Raw genomic sequence first — 15,019 nt, forward strand, 5'->3', positions numbered from 1 at the left:
CCTGTTGAAATTGCCCCTCAGAAACACCATCTCTGTAGAAAATAATGCGAGTTGGTTTAAATCTGGTTGATTTGTAGAACTGAATAAGCAGCTCCCTGACCATGGCAGCCAAGTCTTGGATGATTTCTTGACGATGCTGCTGGACACGCACAGTGGCACAGTATCGATTAGGGTGAGCATCCATGCTACCTACAACCTGTTTAAAAAACAAACAAACAAACAAACATATGATCCATGCTTAATACCAAGCCACTGCAAAGGATCTTCTTTAAGGTTGTTTTTAAGAAGAACACATTTAAAAATGAAGACTAACGATTCATTACCTCACTAAAAATGCTACAATCTATAACGGAGCATAAAGAAAAAAGAGAAAATGCAGTCAAAATTATTGCGTGCATGGGAAAAGTGTTCAGTATTAAGCTTTGGGCTACCTATGATTATATATAATGCTAAAACTGAAGATTTAATATTTTATTTCTGAAACAAATCTATGAACCCTGCACTTTAAAAATTCCTTCAGTTTTTCAAAACACAATCTTAACATAGACTTTAACTAGAAAAATATGTTTTCACAACTGGTTCACAGCATAGGGGTGCCCTGGATCCCCAACTGCTCCTAGAGTCCCTGGTGGTCTTTGTGGCGAGGAATGCTACCACCCCATTTGCACTTAGCTGGCCAATAACAATCATTCCTCTTGGATACAGACTTCACTGTTATCCACATCTTTGTCACATATAAACTAGATTAAACCAGTGTATTAACTATCTTTGAAAACCACTTGCAAAGTTCAGATAGCACTTAATGCAGCAGTTTGTCTGAATGCATTGGAATGATCATTGAGAGCTCACTACACCAACATTCTATAGACTTTATTCAGCACGGGACTACCAGTGCATTTTTGGGGGGTTATTGCATAGTTTGTGTTCATTACATGACAATGCACCACAGCCTCCTAATGAACCACAAAAAGTACAACAATGTCTCCAAAATACATTGTGTAGAGTGTCTCAGTACTATTATAATATATGTATTTATAATATATGTATTATATTATGTACATATGGGGGGTTACTATCCATGTTTTATGACATTAAATTCAGACCTTTGAAAAGTTCCATTTTTGTGCAATGTTTGAGTTATTGTATAAACCAGCTTTACCTCACAAATATCTGAGTAATTATTACTACAATAAACTCTCCAAAAGAAGTTTCATTAGACTATATAGTAAAAAGCTATTTAATATCATAGTGTAAGATAACAGTATCCTTCACAACCTCTAAAAACAAACTGAAACTCAACTAAATTTAAACAGCAAAAGAAAACCCCCTCTGACAGATTACCACTGTTTACTCACTGCAGCAATGGAAGGCTTTTTTCCATCTCCAGCTGGTGGATGAGTTACATCTGCACCCAGGAATATGACAGGCTGCTGAAATACCGGAGGCCTAATGAAAAGAAAGTGAAAGTGATAGCTAGCATTTCCAACATTAACTAATTAATCCTCAACACACCTGTGACACAGACAAGTACTATCCCCTTTCACACCTAATTGTGAAGTGTTTGTATTGCAGCAGCATCAAAGGTCCTGATCAGAGTCCCATTGCGCTAGGTGAGGAACACACACATACCGAGGAAAGCACAAAGAGCTTGCAATCCTACTTTAATGGGGAAACTAACGAAGTTGTAAATTGCATTTCTTACAATGTATAGCATCTGAAAAAAACATGCTAAATTCCACAATGCGTACTTTAAGTATACTTTTTTTTTTTTAAATCTTTTTCTGTCTGTTTTATAAAAAGATGACAAAGTCGCGGAGCTTTTGATATTTCTCAGGTATGCTTCAAAGTAACTTTTACTGAAGTACCTGTCCATCGTGTTGTGAGTTTTTGGCTAAATCTAGTCAGTTTGAAAGTTGACATTCTAAGAAGCAACAGAGGAAGTTCACTGAAACACTAGGCTAGAAATTGTAAATTTCAACTCCCTCTCTCCCAGCAAGACACTATTTTAAAGGGAGTTTTTGTTTTTCATCAGGGGAGGGAACAGTGGGGAGAGCTATTGTGTAGACTTGGCAGCTAATTTTCAAAATTAAGTTTCTCAGTATTTCAAAGGTGAAAAACACTCCATGTCCATCTTTCAGAAGAAATGCTTGACGATGTCAATGTTTCAAGTTGGTGGGTTTGCATGGGAAGAAAGAGCATGTCACTTAGTGAAGTTAAAATGTTGCCAGTGGTAAAACCAAACTTTTGAGGAGAAAACGTGCACATGTCCATTGCACTTCAGGTGTGCGTGCGCTGACTACACTAATGTCAGAGATTTTTTCTGTCAGCTGTACCCTTTGGGGTGTCACATGCATTCTCTGCCACCTTGTGCTTCTGTGTGATGGCATAAAAGAGTGTAACTGCCCCAGTCCCCTGCAGTTCCTTCTGATAAGAGACGCGCTGATATAGAGGGGAAGGAGGGTGGGTTGTGGACTGGATATGTGCCACACATCTCGAAGAACTACCATTACAGAACAAGTTAATAACAGTTTTTTCTTCTAATGAGTGCATATGTCCTTTCCACTTCAGGTGATTCACAGACAGTTCAATCTGGGGGTGGGACTGGAGGCAGTTAATAATGGTTCAAGGACCATATGTCCAAATCTGGCATCATCTCCAGACTTCAGGAGATGGCACAGTGAAAACCAGAAGTATGCACTCAAGACCAGTTGCAGCTCTAAAAATGTTCAGTATAGGCACCCAACTCAGAAAGGCTGCAGAGGCTGCATGTGATCTTGTTGAATGTGCTGATCGGTGGAGTTTACATTGGCCACTGTAGCACAAATATATACAGGAGGAAATCCATAATGAGATTCCCTGGGTTAAGACCATAAAGCCTTTCATACTGTCTGCAACTGCCATGAACAGTTGGAAGGATAACCTAAATGGTTAGTCCCATCCATTCTAGCGTCCAGTGTGTGGAACCTCTCCTCATCTTTATGAGTATGAGGTAAGGGCAGGTCTACACTACAGCTAGGATCAACGCTCTGAGGTCAATTCGCCGGCAGTCGATTTAGCGGGTCTAGTGAATACCCGCCAAATCGACAGCAGCACTTAACTCACAATGGAAGACTCCTATCTACACTTAATGGACTTCTCTGTGAACCTTCTAACTGGAGCATGGGTAATGGCTTCTGTTATGACTAAGCAAAATCATACATGTAATCACATGCAGAGAGTCAGTAGGGGAGCAGGAAATAGAATCCAGATCCTTTGCCTCCCAACCCTATACCCTTAAAAGATATGTTCTAGTTCAAACAAGAATTAATTCAGGGAAGAGCTGTGGCCTATTTTAGCCTAGAGATAATCACAATGGATCCTTCTGGCTTTATAATCATGGTTGCTTACTTCACAGATTACAATCAGTCTGTCAATAAGGGAATATTAATTTTCAAGATGATTTCTATTTGTCATTAAATACATAAGTAAACTGATCTGTTAAGGTTTATTTCACGTGAAAACTCTGAAATAGTATTGCAAGCTCAAATTTTTAAATAAAGCAGCCATATTTTTTCTTTATAAACCGACAGATTCCAATGGAAATTTCTTTTTTAAAAGTAAGTATTTCTTTGCAGTATCCAAATGTTGCAACAGAGTGCTATTACATTAAAATCTGAAAGTGAAATTGACTAGAAACTGATTATAAAACCAGAGTGAAGCATCATAAATTAACAAAAAGTAAATTAATTTTTAATAGTTTTAAGGCGATATTAGCAACAGGTTAAAAAAAGTCTAAACTATTTTAACCTGATTCATCTCTCCCTTAGCGTATGGAAATAAAACAAAAAAACACCTTCAAAATCAACTTACCTTCCTTGTGGCAGTAAAATGTTATTTACTCCTCCTAATTTGACATTGATCTTTAAACAAAGATTGGACAGAGTTTGTGGTGTTGTTCTTTGCACATTTTTCATCTGAACACACTGTGTAGCCATCCCCAGCACAGTGTCACCAACACGCTTTACTTCCGCTGCCAAGACACAAGGGAAAACAAAAACTATTCAGATATTCTTAAATAATAAATAAGAAAAATGGCATTCATTTAGCTATGATCACTTTCTAATAGAATGTTATTGATTCGTCTGTTTAAACTTTTATTTTCTCCTCACTGCTACTGAGTTTATACTACTATCCTTCTGCTGAAAAGATACAAGTTTTATTGGAGTCTAAATGTACAACGATAATTGCAGATTTATCATTTCGACTGCCCCTCCCTTTTCTTTTTTTTTTTTAAATACTGTTACATACATTTTAAAACAGTTTATGGGGGCACTGGTTGCAACTTCCTGGCTAAGGTTGTGTTTTGAAGTGGACTTACGGGTATAAATTCTTATTTTGTACCACATGTAGGTAACTCAATTTTCCAGTAAAATTTCAGAGCATTCATTTATTAGACCTTTGAATTTTTTATGCAGTCTTTTTGTTTAACTCTGTGTAATAATTGACTATGAAGAGTTTGAAATTAGGCTCTAGCTGAAATCCAGTTTCTAATATTTTATTATCAACATATCTTTAAAACAATGTTGTGCATCTACACAGAAACTGGTACAGGTGAATCTTGAGCAAATCAAGTACAAAAGACAGTTTAAGACGGGGTCTCGACGTCTTGCCCTGCGGACCATCTGTGGCCCAAGAACCTCCACACTTTAATAATAATTGGAGATATACTTATCTCCTAGAACCGGAAGTGACCTCAAAAAGCCCCCTACCTTCACTAGCAGGACCAAGTACTGATTTTTGCCCCAGATCCCTAAGTGGCCTCCTCAAGGACTGAACTCACAACCCTGGGTTTAGCAGTCCAATGCTCAAACCACTGAGCTATCCCTCCCCACCCATGTGGGGCATGTGGTATGAGGAAACTTTTTTAAAAGTTCTTTCATCCGGCCCTCACAGCTGCCGGCTGAAGGGGGGTGGGAGTGGGCAGGAGAGATTCACATGTCCCTCCCCCAATGTTGCTCCATCCTGCTGTTCCTGGGATCCTCCCAGGGGCTGCACTCAGCACCGGGTCATTCACCTTCGGCGGCTCTGCTCCCCGCAAACAGTTCCCTATCCCTACTGTTGCTGGCGGAGCTGCAGAGAAGAGACCCATGCAGCCATGTTGCCGGCTGTCCGCTGCAAGCGCTGCCCCTTGCAGCTCCCATTGGCTGGGAGAGAGGGACAGACATACAATCACTAGTCAGCGGGCAGAGTCAGCCATGGTGGCAACATCATTAATTGCCAGGCAGAGTCAGCTATGGAGGCAGCGTCACTAGTCACTGGGCAGAGTCAGCTGGGGTGGCATGAGGCCAAGGGAGCAAGGGAAAAGGGTGGTGAGACTGGGAGGCGGAGCGGGGGCAGTAAGTGGGACAATTTGCCCCAGGCCCTGCAGAGGCCCCCACGAGAATATAGTATTCTACTCTATAGCATTGCAACTTTTTCTTATGGAAGGGGCCCCTGAAATTTGCTCCAGGCCCGCTGAATCTTCTGGGTGGCCCTGCTGGGAGGTGGGGTGAACACCATCTTCAGTGACATTATTGGCCACTGGGAGGATTTGAGGACTGGCGCTGGCCCTAAGATAAATTGAGTTTGAGACCCCTGGTTTAAGAGAAATTTTTAGGATCATTTTTAGGTTTTTGCCAGAGGTTGGTGACTGGAGTAGATGGAGTTTTTTGGCGGAGCTGCATACAATTTTTGAGTTGACTTTTGTCAGTTTTCTCTGTTGCGTGCATTTTTTGCCATTATTCTGCATAACTGAAATGAATCATTCAGTAGAGACTGACAGATAAAATCTTCCCTAAAGAAGTTCACAAAGAATTGCCCTCTACCAAAATGGTTAACGTCTCCCATTGAGAACAATGGGAATGAAGCCAAGCTGCCCTCAGGGAAGATGGGATTCGGGTTATGCTTTCAGGGGACAGAAAGGGGGACTATACTGGGCAGATGAATACAGGAGAGGAAAATTAGGGTTGTGCATGCAGGGAAATGTTGGGTGGTGGGATGCAGGTAGGAGACAGAAGGGAGTGGGAATAAGAAACTATGCAGCAGGATGTAGAGAGAACATGGGTGCAGCAGAAAACTGGATGGGACAGGAAGTGAGAAAATGAGGATAGGGAGAGAGGATTAGGAGTAAGGATAATGACTGGGAAAAGGGATGGATACTGATAGAACAGCATTTACCCTCTCCTAGCCCCTGCAGTATGGGAAGTGGAGTCCTCTTCAATCAGCCAACAAAGAAACTCACATTTTTGTTTATGCGTTCAAAGTTTAAATTCTTATCCCAAAACAATGACACACAAATTTGGAATAGGCAGCTTCCTCTGGAAGGCTCAAGAAAAATTTGATGGTTTTGCCCCTTCCTCCGTATTAGCTCATATTTCTGTTTGCATCACTCACCTATCCTCTATATTAATCCACCCTGGGTTAATTTCTCATCAGTCTTCGAACCAAGGGAAGATAAGGGGCTTAGTTTTTGCCACGTTACACTTAAGTGACTGAGATGTTGGACTGGATGCAGGGAAACAAACGGCTTGGTAGATTTGTGAGTCATCAGACTAGACAAAGTACTTGAAGCCACGTAATAGTGGCTAAAAAGGTGTGAAATGAGGAAAAGAGATGGCTATGGTAGAGTTTAGCTAAAAAGAAGAAGAGGCAGATCCACTGAAAGTGATGGAAACATCACATGGGTAGGCAGATTAGGTAAAATCTGAGAATACACCTGCTTATTTGAAGTATATATTATACTTGTATACCTGTGTTTGTAACCGGCACTGGTTACCATTTTGCTTCCAAGTGCAATTCAAAGTGCTGAGTTTTGACCTACAAAGTCCTACTGGTCTGTGTCTTGATCTTAAGAACTCCCTCTTTCCCCATGCATAATCCCAAAAGTCATCACCTGGGACAACATCATCATCAAGTCTCTAGATTTTAATACGCTGGAGTGAAGGGCTTGGAAAAAGGGTAGAGTCAACTCTGGAATCCACTTGTCAATATGACAAAGGTTGAATTTATCAGAAAGCTCATGCTTTCATTTAGCTTTTTGCCAGAGGTTGGTGGCTGGAGTAGGTGGAGTTTTTTGATGGAGGTGCATGCAATTTTTGAGTTGATTTTTGTCAATTTTCTTTGTTACTTGTGACTTTCCGCTGATTGCAGGTGGACCCAGAGATTACAATGGTTGTATCTTTAATTAAATTTAAAAAGTAGAGAAAACTTGGCCTTCAGAGGTGGCCATGAGCTCAAGTTTCTAGCTTATACTGTATGTCTCACTGGTAGCGTGGGAGAAAAAGGATAAGAGGAGAAGAGGGAAATAAAAATAAATAAAAAGAGATGGTTGAGAACTAAGAAGTGGAGAAGGGGGCAGCACCTTTGAAGGAAGGAAAGAATATATACGACTCCTACTATTTCTTTGTGGAATTTTATCTAATTGCTTTGAAAGAAGTTTTTGGTGATGTAATTCTTCATACAACATACATAGTGATGATTCAAACACCCTCCACCTTCCATGTCGTGATCAATATGCACTGACCATAAACTGGAGTCTTCCCTGGCAGAATGACTACCACAAGCTGTAGCCCAGCATAAGTGTTCTTTAGATGTCTGAACATAGGTTCCACACTATCTGCACCCTGGGCATATTTACAGAAACATGGCTGCCCCTGGATTGGCATTCCTGCATCTCTTGATATCTTCCTCAGTTGTTCTGTGAAGGACCTATAGAATGCAGATACATTAGATTACTATGAAGAAAGAATGAAACATTCGGTTCTCAGTTATACTGGTACAATGCTGTTGACTTTGATGAGGTTGCACTGGCATAAGAACAGAATCTGACCCAGTATGTGTACATTTTTTCAAATGAACCAAATATCATTTAGCTGTTAATGGAGGGACAAAGGGGAGAAGGAACAAGGAGAGAAACTCTTTCAATGCTCCCCAATGTCAGAAGCTTCAATATGCACTAGCACTCTAATTCACTACAATAACACAGCGGGTATCGGGCTACATGTACATAAATCACACCATAATGGCAGAAATTATCTCTCTTTAAAATTTCTTTGTGACAACAGTGTCTGGAGGGCATTTCCTATTGGACTGAGCTAAATTAGTTAATTCTACACAGGTAAACAAAGTCAATTTCAGTGTTGGTTTACTTATAGAACCCCAATATTTAGTTTTCTGACCTAAACCCAAGAGTCCTGGTGCAGTGGTCTAAGCACAGGTCTGAAAGCCTGGTTCTAATCCTAGTTCTGAAACAGACTCCCCACTTTTAGCTTCTAGCAAGTTACAACCTTTCTGCTTTAATTTCCCCATCTGTAAAGTGGAATTAAGATACTATGACTCCATAGTGGTTTTGTGTGGACTTCAATCATCATATGTAGTCAAATAGATAAATGCCAATTTATTTTTATTAATACTATCATCCTCCAAAAAGCGAGTCTCCAGAACTAATGCTAAATTCCTAGCATCAAAGAGTTTCCCTTATCTTAAAGGGAAACTTGTCAACCAGATTTAGTTGAAATTAGTCAAGTTCAAGATCTTGAAGACTCCAGCCTAATTCTTGTTACACCCAAAAACAAGCTACACCCAAAAACAAGCTACCAGACAGCCTCCCTCCTCAACAGAAACAGTAGCACTGAGGGAACGCTATTCCTTCTCCCCACACTGCCAATATCTGAATTTCAGAGAAGACCAACAGAGGAAATCAGGGAGCAAAGAACCCTTTCCTTCTGCCTCCCCTCCTCCCCCTAGCCCTGTGCAAGGGGTTGGGGAGTCTGAAATAATTTTCTTTTTATGATCGCCTCTGACAACAGCTTCTCCCCAGCTCAGAGGAGAACCCCAAACAAAATGAGATGTCTTCCTGACTCAAAAGTCAAAAACAGCAGCAGCTCTGCTGCTGCGCTGCTGGTAACCACCTTCTTACAGGACCTGTCAAAGAGCATTCCAGCAAGCTCCTCCAACAGAGCAGCACATGAGGGCTACACCTGCCCATCAGCTAAGGAAGTGTGTATAGTCAGTTTCATAGTTCTGTCAAAAATACAAAGTAAGCAAAACCAAAGAGAATTTCTTTTTTAAACAATTTTTTAGTCTACTAATCTTAAGTGTTATTTGTAACAGTTTTTCTTCCTAGTTGCTGTGCAAGACACACATATACAAAAAAGGAAACTGACTATATACAAGGCACTCAAATGCACAAACTAACTAATGTTTTTCATTTGGTAACTGAAAAAAGTAACATTAAAGGTTAATGTTCAAGTCTGTCATCTACTGTATAGCTTCCAGTGACGCAGAATGAATCAAGGCTGACCTCAGAGAAGGATCTTCAGAGGGCTGCAGTTCACTGTATGTTTCATTGTTTGGATGGCTTCTTCACATTCAGATATAGGCTGTCCTCCATTTTCCAAGTGTGTAGGAGATAACTGCCACACCCATATGAGCTTCTGGTACAGTTCTCTGTGATCCATCTCACATGGGATAGTGAAACCAGGTGGTTGGTCTGCAGGATCCATGTTCAGGTTTTGATTCTTGACCCTTATGTTTACCCACATTCTTCGCTGCTTGTCTTTTGATGACAGTCCTGAGGTTTTGATAGCTTCGGCAGCTAACCAGAAAGGGTTCCTGGACTTGGTGCACTGAAGACGTTTGTAGATGGGCAAGTCTGGATTCATTATTGTGTGGTCATAGTCACATATTATTGCAGCTTCTCTTTGGGGGGATAGTGGTAAGATATGCATGAGGGCAGAGAGCCAGACTGTTGCTGTTGACTTCAGCACTCCTGTGACAATTCTCACAGTATTCAGTTGCACACTGACAAGTTTTATATGTACACTACCATGCTGACAGGCAATATTCAGCTGCTGAGACAACAAGAGAAAAAGTGGCTGTCTACAAGGTGTGAGTATTTGTTCCCCAACAGGTCCCCAATAGTTTGTGGACTATATTGTTCCTAGTCTTTATTTTGGCAGCAGTATCCATCAGGTGTAGTAGCCTCACATACCACCAATCCGGAACAACTCTGAGATATTTTGGGAAATCCTTGAGCTTGAGTTTGTTTTGCAGGAGGTGACACTCAAGCTCTTCTTTGCAGTGAACTTTTCAGTAAACTAACTGAAAAAATATTTCCCCATATCTTTCAATTTTGGGTGTTGTAACAATAGTGGGTAGAAAGCTTTATGAATAAATTTGATTTTTAAGTTGACAACGTCCCTTTAAATAGGTCCAATGCAGATATAGATTTTTCAGGTTAAAACAGTTTATAGAGCTATAACATAGAAACACATGTACATTTGACATTTCAATGATGAAAAGTGTTCAGCAGTAGACATTTTTCTTTGCTTCAAGTGCCTTCTTTCTTCCTTGCTCAGCTCCATTTGTTGGAAACCCCTATCGATGGCAGGCACCTTGCCATATCCAGTGCTGTGCACATTGCTTTTGATATTGAGGATTTTATGAAACTAGCACACAGAAAAACAAATGAGAGACATACTGGCTTGTACACCATTCAAAACACAGCATTCAATGTTTGTGACAGGGAAAACACAATCAATAGTTTACAGCTTCTAAAGCAGAGATATAACAAAGGGAAAAGATGTATTTTTTTTTTAAATACAGCATTTAGAATATTACTGAAAAAAAAAAGCATAATGTACAATGGTGCCACACAATCCACTTTTTTCAAAACCAGTAAGTAACCAAAAATCTTTCTAGAAAAGAAAACCATACTTACTTAAGATGAACTTCAGTGCACTGTCGCTGGGGAGCAAAGCAGGCAATTGCCCAGACCTTAATTTCAATTCCAGTGTGAAACTGTTTATTCCTCATATCCCAAACCCCTTGAACTGGTGTAGCAATTGCTTTATTCTAGAAAGAGAGGAAGTGGTAAATGGGTAATACTTCCAAAAAAATCCCCAAGCCCCTGCTTCACTATAAAACTAGTCTATTCTATAGTTTCAAGTCTGTGTCAGTAGATTAAATATTAATTCAGTTGTTACGCAGATCACTATCCTTCCTATCACTACAGTAACTTATGTTCAAGTACGTGAATCTGATAATTTGTGAAATTTAGGAAGAGACAACACAGATTATTCAATTTTTGAATGCTTTTTTAAAAAAATACAAATCCCTTTATTTGTTACAATAAAAATCAGCAGAATATATATGGGTAGTAAATGGGAAGAGTCATGAATGGCTGACAATTAATTAATAAATACATACATAAAAGCTTGCAGTTCTATAGCTACTTTCCAGTTGTTCAATATAGTTTGCAGGAATTAATTTAGCCTCACAAGTCCAGTAAGATAGGTAAGCATCATTACCCATATTTTATAGATTAGTAAATGAACACACATAAAGGTCCAGGGATTCACACATGCTCACAGAGAGATCCGAGAACAGGATCCTGGTTTCTGAACTCTTGGGCACATAGAAAAAAGTCTTTTCTTATCTATGTAGTACACACTACTGTGAGGAATTCGCTAGAAGATCACTAGTTATATAGGCAACAGAAGATGAAGACTGAACTCAATCTCAGGATGGGAATTATCTTAATGGTATGGATACTAGAAGTGTGAAGCTTTCCCTCATACCTTTGACTGAAAATGCATTCTTCATGATGTTTTGTTTTAATTTAAAATTGTACTGCAAGGTTTCATGAAAACCCATGATAAACTGGAAGATCAAGATATGTCCTCAAATTATGACCCTCACTGAAATTGTAGGGCAAACACTTCAGTAACAAGGGTAGGCATACAGGCAGTTGCAGGAATAATGTGAGCAAAGGAGCAACCTATACATCCACTCCAGACCCTCTCAAAGCCCCAAACTCTAGTTTTTACTCTGTTTTATTTAGGTTCTTATACTGCACCCACCAGCATGGTATTTGAGTACCTTCATTACCCCTTGTGACATCACAGACCACCCTCTATATCAACCTTTCCCAAACTGTGGGTCCTGCCCACCAGTGGGTTGAGGGAAGGATCTAGCTTGGTCACCTGTCACTGCCCCCCATATCACCCCTTGCCTTAAACATACCCTCAAAGAATTCTGCTGTCAGGGCTGTCTGGCATGTAGGGGATGGGGGAGTAGTTAGGTAAAAGAGGAAGTTTGCCCAGGATGCCCAAGCCAAGTGATGTTGCAACATGGTGCACCTCACTCAAATTTTGTTGTGATGGAGGGGATGCTGGGCCAAATTCAAGTGATCCAGTGTGCCTGGTTGCAATGCCTGAAATGGGGGGCCAGGAGCTGCTGGGTGAGTGTGGGGTGGGCTTGCTCTCCAACCCTTTTCTCCCCACCCTGGGCCCCTCCAGCTAGCTGGGGCTGAAGCAGTAGGGGGCAGGGCTGGAAGAATGAGATCAAGGGCCACAGATTACTGATTGGTGCCTTTTTGGTGCTAGTACAATATAATAAATTTCAGAGCTGTTGAACAGTCACAACTCCAGGTAGAGTTTTCCTCAAGTCAAATAGAGCTTTGGGAGTTTAGTATATCTGAAAATGAGACCTTGGGTGTCCTAAGTTAGTACTCAATAACAGAAGAACCCCAAATTAGAGGCCACTTCTAAAAAAGTTGGGCCTTAACTTTCCTGCCTTAGTTTCCACATCTGTACCATAGGGATAATATTTCCACATCTACCTCACAGGATTGTTACAAAGGCTTAAATTAGTTCATGTATGTAAAGTGACTTGACAATGACAAAAAAGTTATGGAAGTGCTAAGTATTATGGGGGCTCCCAGTGGAGTTACATCAGGGCTGAATTGAAGCAATAATATTAAAGAAGTTGTCAACTACTACAAAGCAATCATCCTAGATACTGCAGCATCTTGGTTTACATACTCTGCCTCCATACAGGATTGAGGGAGGTTGTAGGACTCTCCCAGTCACATCAGTCATTTCATCTTTGACCATTATTCCAAATTCACGAACATAAGGATCAGTATTAAAACTTGCACTTCGCATCTAAAAAGAGAAAAGAAATCAATATTTCTAGTGGCAAAACAAAGTCCTTTTTACACAAGTGACCCTCATTTTCAAAAGTATTTTCTAATTTTAGCGCCCACCTTGGTCACCTGGGACCTGAATTTTGGTTATGCCAAGAATTCACAGCTCCCATTATAACTCCACTTATAGGTATGGTGCTCAGTACTACTAAAAATTTGGTTCTGAAACAGGGCATCTAAAATTAGATGACTCTTGAAAATTTAGATGACTCTTGAAAATTGAGGATGTTATAAATATTTTTAAGTGTCTCATTAACTGACGACATGAGAAAGTATTCTATAGTTTATTACAAACTGTGTTTATTACCTGTAATAAATAAGTACTAGATAGTAGTTCTCATTAACTTCAAGAGAAAAGCTTTGTTCCATGCTATACCTCTGTTCGCTCCATAGATAAACACAGCACTCACCAATTTGCTAATCTCTTCTTGACGGTCAGGTGCTGATCTGGCAGTTGCCCGTATCATAGTGGAAGTTTGATTGTCAGTCAGTTTCTTTATACACCTCTGTCCTGCCACTATGTTGCACACCTAAGGAAACCCCATACAAATTAAGTTAAAATTTCAGAAAATATCTGTTATACTTTTCTATATTTTGTCATGCAATGATTCCCCAAGCAGTACGATAGCTGTAAGAGAAAACCTAAACACTTAGCTTGTGGGTTTTTTTTCTTTCCAAGAATACAGTATTTTGATGAGTTTACTTGCCTCAAGAGGAAGGTATGTATGTTTCTGCTCCTGTCCAACTTGTAAACATGGAAGATGAGGATAGCGTAGAACCAACTTGTGCCTGTCCTTAAAATATTGAGCTACAGTGCATTCAACTGTTTGTCCACTCTCCTGCTGAAGTGGGAATCTATAGGAAACCAAATGTGAAAACGAACCATTTTACCAACAATACTTTCCCAAACTTTCTCCTAATGTATTTTAGCATAATGAAAGGCCCCATGAAAGCATGTGTGTATCGTGCAGGAGAGAGAGAGAGAGAGAGAGAGAGAGAGAGAGAAAAAACAATACACCTCTACCTCGATATAACGCGACCCAACATACCATGAATTCGGCTATAACGCAGTAAAGCAGTGCTCCGGGGGGTCAGGGCTGCGCACTCCGGTGGAACAAAGCAAGTTTGATATAACGCGGTTTCACCTGTAACGCGGTAAGATTTTTTAGCTCTAGAGGACAGCATTATATCGAGGTAGAGGTGTACATTATCCTCTGTAATGAAGTGGGGCAAACCTTTCTACATTTTCACTTTTCAGGAGAGAGAAGTCTACAGAGAGTTAAACACCTATAACAGAGGTTCTCAAACTTCATTGCATTGCGACCCCCTTCTGACAACAAAAATTACTACACGACCCCAGGAGTGGTGACTGAAGCCTAAGCCTGCTCGAGTTCCACTGCCCCGGGTGTGGGGGGACCAAGGCCAAAGCTAGAGCCCCACTGTCATGAGTGCGGAAGGGGTCAAAGCCAAAACCCAAGGGGGCCTCAACTTGAGTTGCACTGCCCAGTGGGCTTGAGCCATGAGCCACAGCAAGTCTAAGCCAGCTCCTGTGACCCTATTAAAATGGGGTCGGGACCAACCACTGACCTGGAATAAAGAACTGTATCTTAGGGAGTAGTCTACACTTACAATCTTTTCTTGGAACAAAAACAGAGTGCAATGCTTTTATTGCCTGGATCCCTTAAGATCTAAACCAAAGATCCAGAAAATGGCCATCTGAACGCCCTGACTGACAATCACTGTAATAGTGTATATCTCCATTCCAATGCCATGGGAAATAACGGATCTACAATAAGATGTAGTACTGGAGGAGTTAACGGCAAGCCAGTCAGAACAAACAGCTCTTCATAAACCTATATACTGTTAAACAAAATACATAGAAGACAACGGTGGTATAAGTCTCTCACATATGTGAAATGTTTCACATGTAACCTGCCCAACACCAAGAGATTGAACTACATCTTCTAGGAACAGTTCAAGTGAGGGTCTGTCAGAAGTAAAATATTATAGGCA

The 15,019-nt window shown here is 40.4% G+C and overlaps 1 protein-coding gene across 7 annotated transcripts in view; it reads right to left on the bottom strand.

Moving 5' to 3' along the window:
• The window catches only part of AGO2 (argonaute RISC catalytic component 2), a 141,318-nt gene that overhangs the window by 13,103 nt on the left and 113,196 nt on the right, over positions 1 to 15,019 (bottom strand). For all 7 annotated transcript variants that reach the window (XM_050940745.1, XM_050940744.1, XM_050940746.1 and 4 more), the window contains 8 exons: positions 13,714 to 13,861; positions 13,417 to 13,536; positions 12,843 to 12,965; positions 10,739 to 10,872; positions 7,541 to 7,725; positions 3,850 to 4,009; positions 1,356 to 1,446; positions 2 to 196 (listed from right to left, as the gene is read on the bottom strand). In XM_050940745.1, coding sequence (XP_050796702.1) covers positions 2 to 196; positions 1,356 to 1,446; positions 3,850 to 4,009; positions 7,541 to 7,725; positions 10,739 to 10,872; positions 12,843 to 12,965; positions 13,417 to 13,536; positions 13,714 to 13,861 — 1,156 coding nt within the window. The remainder of the gene's footprint in view (position 1; positions 197 to 1,355; positions 1,447 to 3,849; positions 4,010 to 7,540; positions 7,726 to 10,738; positions 10,873 to 12,842; positions 12,966 to 13,416; positions 13,537 to 13,713; positions 13,862 to 15,019) is intronic.

Source organism: Gopherus flavomarginatus, chromosome 2 (assembly GCF_025201925.1).
Source record: "Gopherus flavomarginatus isolate rGopFla2 chromosome 2, rGopFla2.mat.asm, whole genome shotgun sequence".
NCBI classification, from domain to species: domain Eukaryota; kingdom Metazoa; phylum Chordata; order Testudines; family Testudinidae; genus Gopherus; species Gopherus flavomarginatus.